We start from the raw sequence: 15,029 nt of genomic DNA, 5'->3' as shown, positions 1-15,029 counted from the left end.
CCAGTGTCAACAAGAACACTATTTGTGGAATTTTTATAGTTCTTGAAATCTACACTTCAGAATTAACTCCATTTTTTTGTTGCCTCTTTACATTCTCTTACTTTTGAAGAAACTCAGGCCATTGTTCATAACATTTCTGAGACTAAAATTTTATCGCCTCTGCCATAAAGTAATTCTAAATAATTTGTGTAGCATTAACACTTAATAATACTTGTGGCAAATGATATAAGAAAGCAAACTTGTACAGCATGAGCCAAAAAAAAAAAAAAAAACACTTCTCACATCACCTGTTCATCTCCTCCAATATTTAGAATTAGCATTAGTAGAGGCATAAAATGCAAAAAAGCAAGCTTATGCAGCACAGCCAAAAAAAAAAAAAAAAAAACCCGCTCCAATTTTATCCATCCATTCATTACAAATACCTGTCCAGCTCAGCCTTAAATTTATTTAGGCTATCAACTTCCACAACAAAAGATAGAAGTCTGTTCCACCAATCAACTACCTGCTGACTAAAGGCAAACTTCCGCACATCTATCCTACAACTGTCTTTCCTCAATTTGAATTTATGCCTTCTCAGGTGATTAATCAGAGCAAGCGGAAGAATCCCATCAGCATTGAGCATGCCCAAACCATTCAGGACTTTATACACCTCAATAAGATCACCTCGCAGGTGCCTAGTCTCCAAACACTGTAGTCTGCAAAACTTAAGCCTTTCTTCATAAGAGCAACCCTTTGTTCCATTCACTAATCTTGTTGCCCTTCTCTGTACTCGTTTCAACAGCTCTACATCCTTCTTAAAATGAGGCCTCCAGACTTGTATACAGTACTCAAGGTGTGGCCTGACCATCGCCTTGTACAAGGGGATAACCACCTCCTTATCCCTGCTAGAAAAATTCTTGTATATCATTGACAAGACATCATGAGCTACTCTTGCAGACCGTCTGCACTGCTCAGAAAACTTCATATCTGCCTGCACAATTACCCCCAGGTCCTTTTCATTCTCTACCACTCTCAGTGTAGTACCACACAGTTGCTTCCCATATGTAGTACTTTACATTTGTCACTGTTAAACTTCTTTTTCCACCTGTCAGCCCATCTGCTCAACATGTCTAGATCCTGTTGCAGCAGCGTATCATCATTAGTGTCATTAACAACCCTGCCAACATTTGTATCATCTGTAAATTTGACATTAAACCAGATATACCATCATCAGTATCATTTATAAATACAGAAAACAACAATGGATCCAACACTGAAACCTGAGGGACTCCACTAATAACATTAGTCCACGAAGAGCAGTGCCCATTGATTACCACTCTGTTTTCTCCCCCTCAACCATCCCTTTATCCAAAACAGCAGTTTGCCTCTAATGCCACACTGCTCCAATTTGTGCAGCAGTCTTCCATGTGCAGCAGTATTAAAAGCCTTTCTAAGATCCAAATATATGATATCAAAGTTATTCCCTGCATCCAGTTGCTTTGTGACCACATCATACTATCCATTCAAATTCGTCAGACAAGACTTCCCCTTAACAAGCCCATGCTGTGTCCGAGCTATAACTGAAGTCTTGTCTAGATGATCCTGCAGTGCTTTTTTAACCAGTGCCTCCATTAATTTTCCTGGAACAGAAGTTAAACTAACAGGTCTATAATTACTTGTGTCACCCTTTGATCCTCCTTTGTGAATTGGGGTCACATTTGCACATCTCCAGTCCATGGGTACCTCCCCTGAGTCCAAGGAAGCTCTCATGAGTATGGCTATGGGTTTGCTTACTACCTTTCCTGCCTCCTTTAATATAACTGGATATATCCCATCCACTCCAGGTGCCTTTCTTATGTTTATCTTCAACAATTTCACCTCCACTTTCCTCTCAGTTATTATAAAATCATCTAGCTCACTGCCAGAGTTTAGTTCACGTCTGGCATTCCCCTCCCTGAATAACTCCTCATGTGTGAACGTAGATGCAAAATACTCATTTAGTTTGTTAGCCACCTGAGCAGGATCATCAACAGTTGAACCATTGATATCTTTTCTTTGCATCCTTTGCCAAAGATTTCTCATAATCTGCCTTTGCCTGCCTAACCTTTTTAATTTATCTATCTCTTCCTTGAATTAATTCAAACTACCCACTTTACAACAACAGATGGAAGTTTGTTCCAACAGTCAATCACCCACTGGCTGAAGGTAAACCTCTGCACAGCTATCCTTCCTCAGTTTGAATTTATCCCCATTATGTGTGTAGTCTGAGCAAGAGGAAGGATGCTATCAGCACTGAGCTTGCTCAATCCATTGAAAGCCTTAATTAACTCAATCAGATCACCTCACAGGTGCCAGAAAATTTTCTTAAGAGCAATCTTTTGTTCACGTCACCAATCTTATTGCCCTTCTCTGTACCTGTTCCAGCAGATCTACATCCTTCCTAAAATGAGGCCTCCAGACCTGTATGCAGTATCTCAAAGTTCAGTTCCTTCATCTACTCTTTTATTCTTTTATGTGAATGAAATGGTAGCTTGCAATAGTAAACTGCCAATATAGCTGGACAATGATATATTCCATTAGATATAGCAATTTTGAGGATGCTGCACTACTCAACAAAATTAACAGAAAAAATGTTTTTCATGAATATTTTATTGTGAACAATGTCGCTGAAGGTGAATGTTTGATATAATACGCATCCTGGCCTGCAAATACTGAGTATTCAATATAAATCGATCTACCACCTTACAGAGCCACAAATTATGCAAATTATTTGTGCCTATAAAAACACAGATTGTGACCACATTATTTCATTCCTGTTTTTTGGCTTTCTCAATGAAATAACCACATCTTCAGTACTCAGGATGGCAAGTCATCATCGTTTAGATGATTCTTTGAGATGGCAGGTTGCTGGACAACTTGAAGCCAGGCAGAGGTGGCACATTGGCTTAATGTATCACGCAGTATTGTCTCAGGACTATGGAAGCAGTTCCCGGAAACAGGAAAGGCTGACCTGTCAACCAGAACAGACCACTGTCTGACTCTAACAGCAAGGTGGAACCCTACAATGTCACCTCATTAGTGCTCTTGCTGCGGCCACAGGAGAACATATGATTTGGAATCCTGACAAATGAAGTACAGTTCTGTTCTCTGATGAGTCCTCTTTTAGCCTACAAACAGATTCTAGATGTTATTTGATCTGGAGACAATGAGCAATACAGTACCAACCCTCCAACATCAGAGAAAGGGACACTTACAGTAGAAGCAGCATTCTCACAGGCAGAATAATGATCAATGGCTGCATCCCTCTTCATGTTTTTGATAGGGGGTATCCTAACTGCGCAGAGGTACCGAGAGCAGATCCTTGAACCCTATGTGTGATTTTTAGGGGTGTGCAGTTGGCCCATGTTTTCTTTTCATCCACTGCAATGCCACTGCACATAGAGCTCAAGTGGTGGAGGAATATCTTGAAACTAAAGATATCCAGGTGGTTATTTAGCATTGGCTATCCGTCGGGCTAACAGTCATCGCACTAGCTTGCTACTAAATTTAGAAATTTAGTTATTTATCTGTTTTGGCCTAATTTACTTTTTGCTTTTTGGACTTTGCCTAGCTGGACGATGACTACAGAAACGGATAGCTCGTTAATTACGGTAGTTACATTGAAAGGGTTAGCCCTAGAAAAAGTCCTCTTCAATGTAACCTATTGCCATAATTAACTTTTTAATGTATCGATTTTTATATATTTTGTAATATATTGCTTAATGCATAGCATATATTTTTTCCTGGTCACGTTAGGTACCTATCTTGGTTATTGGTTTAACTGACAAGCCAATATATTATTTATATTATATTATTATACTACCACCTAATTCATTTACCTATATATATATATATATATATATATATATTATGTGCGATAAAAGTTAGGCAAAAGTAATAAAAATAAATAAATATGGCTATATAGTTATCATTAGAGGCAGCAAATGCACATCCTCCACATGATGCCTAATTATATCTGACAATTAAAATAAATATGATATTTAAAATAAAAACATCAGCCAGTAGTACGGCAATAATGCAGAGCGAAACAAAACGCAAAATAATAAAATAAACAAACAGGGAAGGGAAAATAGAGATAATAGGACAAAAAGGTAGTCGATAATCCCCTATATAATTTAGTCAATTAAATCATTAAACCCAATTAATAAAAAATGTAAATTTAAAATAATGCCAATTATAAATAATTTAGCGGTACCCCCCTTGAAGGTACCAGTTTTGTACTGGTACCTTCAAGGTACCAGTACAAAAAAACGTGAAATATCACCAAAAAAGGGTTAAAGAAACTACCAAAAAACTAAAATATCAAAATAATAGACTGACCATCATGCCCGTATATATATATATATATATATATATATACACACACACCCAGCTATGATGTGTATTAAAGGACTTCCTGGAATTAGGTGTTCACCTTAAAACTTAAGTGTGATAATACAAACATTAGTATTACCCATTAAAAAAAAAAAGGCTACAATATAACAATATAATGTAAAAGGCATATATTCTGAAAACAATGTTTTTTTTTAGTTTTTTTTTTTTTTTTTTTATTCCAAAAGGATTTATAGAGTTACTACTTGTCTGATTTCATAAGATGAACTATGATAATTTTTATCATAAAAAATTTTAAGTCAATTAACGTTTCAAAATTTAAGTCAGTATTTGATGTATAGCTTTATATTTATGCAATAAAAATTTTCTGCTTCTAAATGTTATATTCACATATATATTTTTTTTCCTTTAGACTTCTGTGATAGATTATGTAAAGCCATCTGATCTCAAAAAGGATCTTAATGATAAATTTCGGGAACGGTTTCCACATATACAGTTAACTCTTAGTAAATTAAGAAGGTAGGAGACAACAATATAATTATATTAAGTTTTAATGATATAATATGTATTAACATGCTATATTATGATGGACTTCTGATTGGGTGTGGGAATTTCTAGAATTAAGTAATTACAGTTATCACCAACCTGCGACTTGTGAATGTAGTAAATGAAAATTCCAGAAGTTACAAATTACATTGCTACTAGCAGTGCAATTTTTAACTAGGAAAATCTGCAACAGAAACATGTGAAATGTTAAAAACCGTTTATGGTGATGAAACGTTAAGTCATACCAATGTGCTTAAAAGGTGTCAGTGGTTTAAAGACAGACACGCAGATGTCACAATGACCCAAGAAGTGGGCGTACACCAACCTTTGAAATGAGGACAGAGTTGCAAAAATTCAGTAAATTGTGGCAAGAGATTGTTGTTTGACCATCAGAATGACAGCCTGATGAGTTGCCAAATTCTGCATGAAATTTAGTGAAAATTAAGGTCTGTGCAAAATTTGTGGCATACAGCCTCACAGATGAGCAAAAGCAACACAGAGTCGTGATGCAAAAACTTCATCCAAACTTGTCAAGACAATCCTAAGTTCTTCGACTGCATTGTCACTGGAGATGAGAGTTGGATATTTCAGTACAACCCGCAGACAAAGCTTCAGAGCATGCAGTGGATTTAAAAATCATCACCAAAGCCCAAAAAGTTTTGTTTACAAAAGTCCAGGATTAAGATGATGCTGATCATGTTTTTCAACAAACAGGGTGTGACTCACAAGGAATTTGTACCTGAAGGGAAGAGAGTCAATGCCACATTCTTCGTACAAGTGTTCAAAGACTATTGAAGCATATTTCCTCGGTGAGGCCACAATTTTACGAGAAAGGCAGCTGGTTTTTGTTGCACAACAATGCCCCACCCATTCCACACTTGTTGTGAAGACACTTCTGATGAAACATGGCACCACTGTACTGATCAGCCATCCACCCTGCTCTCCCAATCTAGCACCAGCAGACTTCTTCCTCTTTCCCAAGGTGAAAATTGCCCTCAAAGGAAAGAGATTTCAGGATGTTGAAGACAAAGAAAAACATAACTGCCAAACTGACATCATCCCTTTGGATGCCTTCACTGACTCTTTTCAGAAACTTTTAGAATGTTGTAATAAGTGCATTCAATCAGGTGGTGATTACTTTGAATACAATTAAAACCATTTTTGAGCTCCTTCACTTTGTGTTTTTTTTTTTTTTTTTTTGCTCCAGTCTGGGAACTTCATTGCCACACCTTGTATTTCATGAAAAAAAATTTAAAAATCATTCATTTTAGATAATTTGGTACTCTTAGAAAACCAACATATACCTTCTTATATATTCTAATCACTAAAAGTTACTAAAGTTATCTTAAAATAAAAATCTCTATCATGATTAAGTTACTTAGAAATTCAACAATGAAATTATAAGTTTTTGTAACTCAGACAGCAAAATTCATGCGTTCCCAGATATGACCTTAATTTTCATTAGCATATGGTATAATACTGTTCATTTCAGTAAAGTCTTGAAGATATAACTGTATTTTTTTAGGGTCTAATTTACTTCAGATTATTGACGTAACATGGTCCATTGTATCATCTTCTTTTTCCACCTCTTAATCTCGTATATTCAGGGTCTACCCCTCACTTATATATAATATTTTATATATGTGACTAATATAATATTTTATATTATATTCTCACTAAGTTCATATTTTTTAAAATGAGTTTCATTATAATTAATTTATTTATTTATTTATATTAATTCTGTTTGAGTTGACTAAAAAATTTGCATTTTGTTATTTGTGTTTGTTCATTTTAACTATACTGTGTAATCACCTGCATAAATTTATATTTGCTTAGTTTTTTTCACTTCTTTTCTGTAGAAGATCATATAGGAACATCCATTGGTGTGCTTAATTGCAGCCAGTGACCAAAATACAATCTTTCAAACTCACAGAGGTAGATGGCTTCTGAGGAGATTGTCCTTGGGTTCTTTGTCTATATTTGACTTCATTTTATTTCTTTCTCTTACGGTAATATAACTCTTTCAGTACGAGTGCTGATATTCCTTTGTGTTTGGTGCAGAGATGCATTTCTTTTGACAGGAAGTCTTTTGTTTATACTACTAGATAGAGATGAGTGAAAATATTTCTGATTGCTTCGGATTCATTTGTTTTATTTTTTTTTTATTATTTTTATTTTATTTTGTTATCTAAGGTAGCTTGAGACCCAGGCAAAATTTGTGTTGTTATACTATATGTTAATCTCCATTAACATATGGTATAACAGCAATCAATTCAGTCAAGTCCATAAAACAAACTTTTTTTTTTTTTTTCTGAGTATTTTCACCACATCAGAAGCTTGGCTATAATTAATTATTTGCATTATTGTTTTTATTTATTGTTCTGATTATAAATAACTATATATATTTATGTTTCTGATTATGAATAGAACTCATGATATGCAAAATAAAAAATAATAATAATAAATAAATAAAAATCTTGAGAAAAATTCTAGGACTTCTTTTGAAGCTTTGGTAAAGGGCCATTCATTGAAAAGCCACTTCAATGAGAATTTGTTTTTATTGAATTTAACATCATCCTTAAATTAATATGGTGCATCTCTTTCAGCAGAATTGATAAGAAAAATATTTTAATGAGAAATATTCACACATCACTATTTTATAAGCTTATTATGTAATGGAAATCAGATATTTTGGATGTGCTGTTAACACCACTTATAAAATATAAAATACACTGAATAAAATGCAAGTTGTAAAATGCCTCACGAACCTCACTTGTTGCCTCACGAACATGCTGATGTAGAAAACAGTCAACCAATAAATCCACTAAAGTCTTGCTAGTGTGCAAGTGACCAACCCACAAGTTCCAGTCAATAACTGGAAAGTTAAAATCCCCTATTATAACACATTCTGATTTACTGGCCCACTCTATTTCTCTGCACAATTGTTCATTATACTCATCAAATTCATTAGGCTTATAACACACACCTACTCTCATTTTCCTTTTCCCAGTGCTTATATCATACCACTCTGACAACATTCCATTGTCAATCAGTGTCAATTGGATGCACTTCCTTAGATTTTGTGTTTCTTAACTAACAGCATAACCCCTCCTCTCTTCCTGTCCTATCTATCCTTTCCGCACACATGCTGAAGATTTTTCTGAAATAAATTTTTGTTTCAGAAACTTGTCACTTATAATAAGTTGATTATGCCAACAATTAGAAGTGTAGGTCCCTTCATTCGATTCTTTAACTGGCAAGATTCATTCCTTGCATGTACTGACAATATTGTCTTTTTTACCAAATCATAGTGTAATAAATTTTCTGCCTTTAACATCATAAATTTCCTTGTGCTACCATGAATTACAGGATTTATTGAATATGTAACAAATTTTGGCTTGAAATGCTACATAAATAAAACCAAGTATGTTTCTTTTTCTTTAGCCAACTCCTTTGCCTTATTTGATCTTTGTGTTAATGATGTTTAATTCATGCCAAATTATACTTCATAGAATACCGTAAAAATAAAGAAGAAAGCATATGTAGCATACTTCAGTATGAAATTGTGTCTGATATATGTTAATGAGCTTCGGGCTTTGCATTACAAGGGGCATTGCTCCATCTTAAAAAAATCCTTTTTTAATATTGTCACAGGTGAACTGTAAGAGAGAAGGGCCTCATACATGTTATAGCTTAGGGCCACAACAAGTTTAAATCCAGCCCTAGCTACAGTAGGTAAATCTACCATCTTGCAGATTTTATTAGCTGCTTAAATGGGGCCAACCTCCAAACTAAAAAACTGAAAACTCATTTTCTATTTGGCTAATATCACATCTTCAATATATTTCAGTTACCTATTAATTATTGGCTGCTTAACTTTATTGATGTAACTTTCAAATTAATGGCTGGTATTGACAACTTTCAAAATGGCAGTTAATAAATAATAATAGAGTTGTACATTCCTGCTGTTCGGCTGCACAACTCTCCAGTACTATGGGGTAAGGCACATAGTAAACTAAGACTGATCATTTTTTAGTGTCCGTAGTGTAACGAAGGACCCTTATAATGTCATTTGGTTGTCTGTCCGTCTGTCACAGCATTGTATCTCTGGAACCACTCAACCTATTGACTTGAAATTTTGCATGGGTTTGTACATCATATGGGCAAACCTAATGCCATATTGATCGTTGTTGACAAAAACTTGTGTGAGAAATGGGAGGTTAAATGTGGGGGAGACAAAAATGTTGTCGACAACCTATAGCTTATTATACACCATTGGAAAGAGTAGGTTTAAAATATAATTTTAAAATATTTTTAAAATTAAAAATGGCGGCACCAGACAGGAAAATGTGAGTAATTTTCATGTTACCCCCTTTACTTCTGTCGCTAATGGAGCTAAAAATTTAAAATCACATTAACTATGCGTTATTCGATGCTTACAATCGAAAACTATTCCGATTGAAATCTATCATTTACTTTTTGTGTTAAAATTAAAAAAACAATTTTTTATTGCACTTCGATAGTGCACTTCTTTATACTGAGTAACTCTCCTTTTGGTGACAAAAAGGTTGCTAAATAGTTAGTTAATAATTCTTCTATAAAAGTCATTTATAAATTTTGCGACGAGAAGTATTTTTTTAAAAACAATTTTCAATGCTGGAGTTGTCCTGGCAAGGAGGTTCTCAGAGAGCCAGCATTGAGGCGGCTGTGGTGGGGAGGTGCCTGTGTGGAGGGCCGTCTTGCATAGCCCTCACCTGCCAGTCGCTTTTCCTCCAAGACTTTAATCGCTTCTCCCACCCTTGTCATCCACAACAACTGGAAAGACTCAAATAGATAATGTTTTTGTTAATTCCTCAGATTTAGGCAAAGCCAGGGAACTAGAAACTTTTGTCAGTTACCATAAAGCTCTCTATTTGAGATACTACGCTAACCACCATTCTTGATTATGGATCCTTCATCCTGAGTGCCCAGCACTCAGTAGTTGACCGATTTATTTATTTTTGTAGGTATTAAGATGATTAAATTGTATATTGAGCCTGACCTATGGTGTAATTCCAAATGCTATGTTTCTTGAATTAAGCTAAATTAATGAAGTGTCAGGGAAATGCAAGTAATATATTTTTAGCAATAAAGGTTATATATATATATATTACATTAAAAGTTTTCTCTTACCAGCATAAAATCAGTTATGAATATTAAAGTTTTTTTTAAATTATTAAAACAAATATTTATAAAATATTGCATGCCATTTTTTAATGGGATAGTAATGATATAAATTATCTTGCTCTGAAAAAATAAATGCAATTTTTTTTTACCACTACACTCAGCTTGAAAAGAGAAATGTGCAAGATTGCAAAAAATGAGGTAAGATAATTGCTAATAAAAAAATACATATATATATATATATATATATATATATATATTGTTTTTATTAAATTAATACTTAATGTTATAAAATTCATGTAAATTTAGAGCAAAAGCTCTAAATTTACTTGAATTACATCAAGAGTTATAATGAATTAACTTGGTTTGGCAAAAACCACATTTATGTATGCTTCTGAAGCTGTTGCCCTAAATTTACTTAAGGCTTAACTTTTTGATACCATTTAATAGAAGCAAATCTTATCAGCACCAGTCAAAAAAAAATTACCCATTTCATTGCCCATTTGTACCAATGATTTTCCCAAAACCTTTAAATTTATTCAAACTGTCCACCTCCACAGTAGTTGATGGATGTTTATTCTAAGAACAGTTACTCATTGGCTGAATGAAAATTTCTGTAAATCTATTCTACAACCATCCTTTTTCAGTTTAAATTTGTCCCCTTGTGTATGTGTGTGTCATCTAGGAAAGTCAAAATTCCATTAGCATTTAGTTTACTTGACAATTTAAAGCCTTATAACACTTCAATTTGGTCACCATGTAGATACCTAGAGTTTAGAGATTGAATTTACAGAACCCAAATCTTTCTTGGTAGGAATATCCTTTTGTGCCTCCATTTAATCTTGTTGCTCTTCTCTGCACTCTTTCCAACAGATCTATGTTCTTCCTAAAATGAAGTTTCCAAACTTATATGCAGTATTCCAGATGTGGCTTAACCACTGCCTTTTGCAACGGAATAATCCCTTCTTAGGTCCTTGCTATAAAAGTTCCTATATATCATTGAGAACCTCAGGGGCTCTTCTAGCAGCCTGTTTGCACTTCTGAGAGAATTTCATATCATGCTGATTGTACAATCTGATCCACCATTTTGCTTATCCATCTTGAGTTGGTAGTGCCCCAATGGTGTGTTGTTCTTGGATTACTGTTATCTAAATGCAGTAAGTTACATTTATGAATATTAAATCTGAATTGCCATTTTTAGCATATCTGTTTAATATATCTAGATCTTCTTGAAGTAGCGTACCCTGATTACTGTCATTAATCACTGTGCCCTCCTTTATATCTTCTATAAACTCAGATATAAAACTTGAAATACCTACATCAGTATCATTAATAAATATTAAAACCTGAGGGGCCAAACACTGACCCTTGTGTTGGCCCTCTCATCATATTAATTCCTGAAGTGGTGGACATTTATATCCACAATAGTAACTTGCACCTATGCGACATTGCTCATAGTTATACAACAATCATACATGTAGTACAGTATCAAAAGCTTTACTGAAATTTAAGTGTATGATGTCAAAATTATTCTTTGAATCCAATTCTTTGAATCCCTTTATGATGACCTCACAGTAGTTAATCAGATTGGTTAGGCATAATCTGCCTTTAAAAAATCCGTTATGATTGCCTCATGACTCAATTCCTGTCAAGATGATCTTGCATTACTTCTTTAACTATTGATTCCATTATTTTCCCTAGTGAAGAGGTCAGATTAACAGATCTGTAGAGACTTCTCCAAAATATAAGGATGTTCTTATTATTATGGACAAAGGTTTAACTACCTCTTTTTCAGCTTATTTTAATATAATTGGACAGATTCCATTAGCTCCAAGTGCTCTCTTCACTTTTAGTTGTGGCAGTTTCTCTTCCGCATACTTTTCCATTATTATAAAATCATATAACCCATATTAGATAGACTTCTGCTAACCCTGTCTCTAAAAACTTCTTTGTGTGTAAACCTTCATGGGTTAGAAAGACTTAAATTAATACCAATGCAGGCAACCCCCATATAACACAGTACTTCTACAACATGGTTTTACTCTAACACAATTGATAAATTGTGGCAATCCTCGCACAGCACAGTACTTATATAACAAGGTTTTGCTCTAACATGGTTTGGGAATTGTGGGAAATCTCGCATAACACAATATTTTTGAGCTGTTGTGCCAGGAAAACCCTGCTATTATGTTAGATGTAATTTTCAATGTTTCCATTCCCTTTTTGTGAATCCCTGCTGTGACTCACTAGTTGTTATCGCCTTCGTAGTATTTTTATAAAGCACATTTCTGGAGGTCACTACCATAAAACAGTAAAAACAATTTGCAGTTTCCGGTTTATTGGCCTTTTCTGTTAGTGCAATCAATTATAAACGGGTAGTAAACTTGATCTTCTTGCATTTGCTATTGCAAATGCAGAATTCCAGCATTTGCAATAGCAAATTCAATCATATAAAAAAACATAAATGCTTAGAAACTCATTACTCTGTATCTCACTTGTGTGTATCGTGTGTGTTGCAACCTGCATGTGTCATGTTCTTTAATTCAATGAACGTACATTATCTGACATATAAGTATCACAGTTTGTAAGATAAGATGTTTGTTCAGTTATTACTAATTAAGTTACTATTATTATAAAAAAAGTTAAAATATTAAGTTATTACTACTATAAAAATTAAGTTTCCAATAGTTATAAAGAAAATGCTGTAGTTTTGTTAGCTTTCCCGTATAACATGGTTTCGCATTACACGAGATTTTGTAGGAACCAAACTGCCGTATTATACGAGGGTTACCTGTATATTTATAATTTCTCATATATATTTTCACACACACATGCATTGTTACTAACCTTTTAAAACTCAATAATTTGTTAATCTTCTTCATCGGACAAAAAAAACTGCATGTGTACCCTGTACGCATGAACGATGGTTTATGTGAAAACATCTTTGATGAAAATCTGAACTATTTTAATAATCAAACAAAGCTAAAACCGAAGTCATGAACAATATAAAGTTTTATGCTCCCACCTGCTACTTAGTCTACCAAATCTATGTTAGTGAAATTAGCGTCATACTTCAGTCTGAAATATTTAGTATGAACAATATAATGTTTTATGCTCGTGTCTGCAACTTATTCTACCGAATCAACGTTTGGAAGAGGTTAGCAAAATCCGAGTCATTAGTCTAATTATCCATTTGATTGTTGCCATTTGTTGAATAGTCTGATATCATCTGGGCATCAATCAGCACTGTTTTTAAGAGGTTTTTAGATGTGTTGCAATCACAAGTATATGTCTCTTACTTCAGTTATCATAAATCCATTGTATCTTATCTTCTGCTGAAATTATGGAAATTTGTGAATGATGAATAAAATATTTACAGTATAAAAGCTCTTATTTCGTAACCAAGATTTACAAATCAAAATACCTAAAAGAAATGTGAAGGTTAGTAACCTTAATGGAAATGATGTCATTTCCGCATCGCAAAATCGCGACAAATTGGTTTTACTACAGTCTGAAATTTAGTAGGTGCCACCAAACATTTTTTGACATCAAAAATTCATATAATTCATTGGAAGAAATTGTTTCCAGGTTTACTTTTCAATTTCTCAAAATTAGAGATTGTAAAATTCTTATCTTACAGCAAACACACTTCCACATTATTTATAGAGAAACTGTGAAGACTAAACAGTGGCAGAAGGTGCTATGGAGTGGCAAATCTCACTATACAATATTTTGTTCTGATGGATATGTTTGAGTATAGAGATAGCATGGAAGGTGCTTCTTACCAGGGTTTCTCATCTCAACCACAAAATTTAGTGGAGGGGTCTGATAGTATGGGACTGTTTTTGCTAGATCAGATTTGGTCTGGTGGTGGGGATATTGTCCAAAACCATAAAGTCTGTGAAGTACTTGGACATTTTGTAGAATTATGAGCTATCTTTATCCCCTTAGAGACCCACAGAATTTGGAACCTTTGAGATTATAATTAATTTTTTTTTAAAAAATGAGATCAATTATAAGTTTATAATTAATACTTGTAACTTTATTTGTAAAGAGGTCTAAACTATATTTTATGCATTTATGCATTGTTTTAAAATTTAGAAATAATTATTAGTATTTCTAATAATAATAATGATAAACATGAAATGTGTATCTACAGTGTGTCCCTAAAAGATCTGAATGATTTCAGAGCACAATGAGGAGGCCAGATCCCCATTACTAACAAACTTTTTTTCTATTGGCATCAGAGCAACTGTTAGACTCCATTCCAACCCCCCTCCCCAAAGGTAAATTCTTGGTTGCTCTACTGATTTTATTGTTCCTGATTATTCAATTAGATGTGATATAAAGAAATGGTTTTGAGAATAAATTACAATTCATAATTTATTCCTCTAAAATTTCCATTAAGTCAGCCCTCAAAACACTTACCCTTCAGATGATCGCTAGACTAGGTAGCCTGCTTGACTGTTAACTACAATACCTACTTTTTGGGCCCTCTACAATTGGGACACCCCAGTCATATTCATATTTTTCCATGTGAAAAGATGGAGTTATATCAATATCAGCACAACATTCCATGTTATATAGCAAGAGTTGTACATGACTGAGTGGGCACTAACATTGAAGAGTTAGTTGTCGTTGTTGTTATTTGGTTTTTAGGAGCATTAGCAACTAAGGCCATATTGCTCCGGGATATGCGGTGGTCATTCCCTGACCTTTCCGCGTCCTTCGTATTTGGTGGTGACGGGCTCGAACCCCGGTCTAATCAAGAAGCGTGTGTTACGCACTGCTGCTCCTTCCCACCTGGCTACGGAGGCGCCTGAAGAGTTAGACTGGCCAGATAAACTCAGACCGCAACCCCACCAAACACTTATATGATGGACTGAGATGCTTGATTTGGCTGAAGCCAAAATGTCCTCCTTTCAAATTGCTCGGGCAGTGGCTTTGCT

General features: G+C 34.3%; 1 protein-coding gene across 1 annotated transcript in view; it reads left to right on the top strand.

Annotated features, from left to right (window-relative positions):
• Nucleotides 1-15,029, top strand: part of LOC150086619 (CDK5 and ABL1 enzyme substrate 2-like) — a 142,471-nt gene that overhangs the window by 102,715 nt on the left and 24,727 nt on the right. The window contains exons 8-9 of the mRNA XM_090372205.1: nt 4,784-4,890; nt 10,245-10,281. Of these exons, the coding sequence (XP_090228331.1) occupies nt 4,784-4,890; nt 10,245-10,281 (144 nt within the window). The remainder of the gene's footprint in view (nt 1-4,783; nt 4,891-10,244; nt 10,282-15,029) is intronic.

Source organism: Mastigoproctus giganteus, chromosome 4 (genome assembly GCF_048544385.1).
Source record: "Mastigoproctus giganteus isolate SK-2022 chromosome 4, ASM4854438v1, whole genome shotgun sequence".
Taxonomy (NCBI): domain Eukaryota; kingdom Metazoa; phylum Arthropoda; class Arachnida; order Uropygi; family Thelyphonidae; genus Mastigoproctus; species Mastigoproctus giganteus.
The sequence above is the reverse complement of the archived record's forward strand: the minus strand, read 5'-3'. Positions and strand labels throughout refer to the sequence as shown.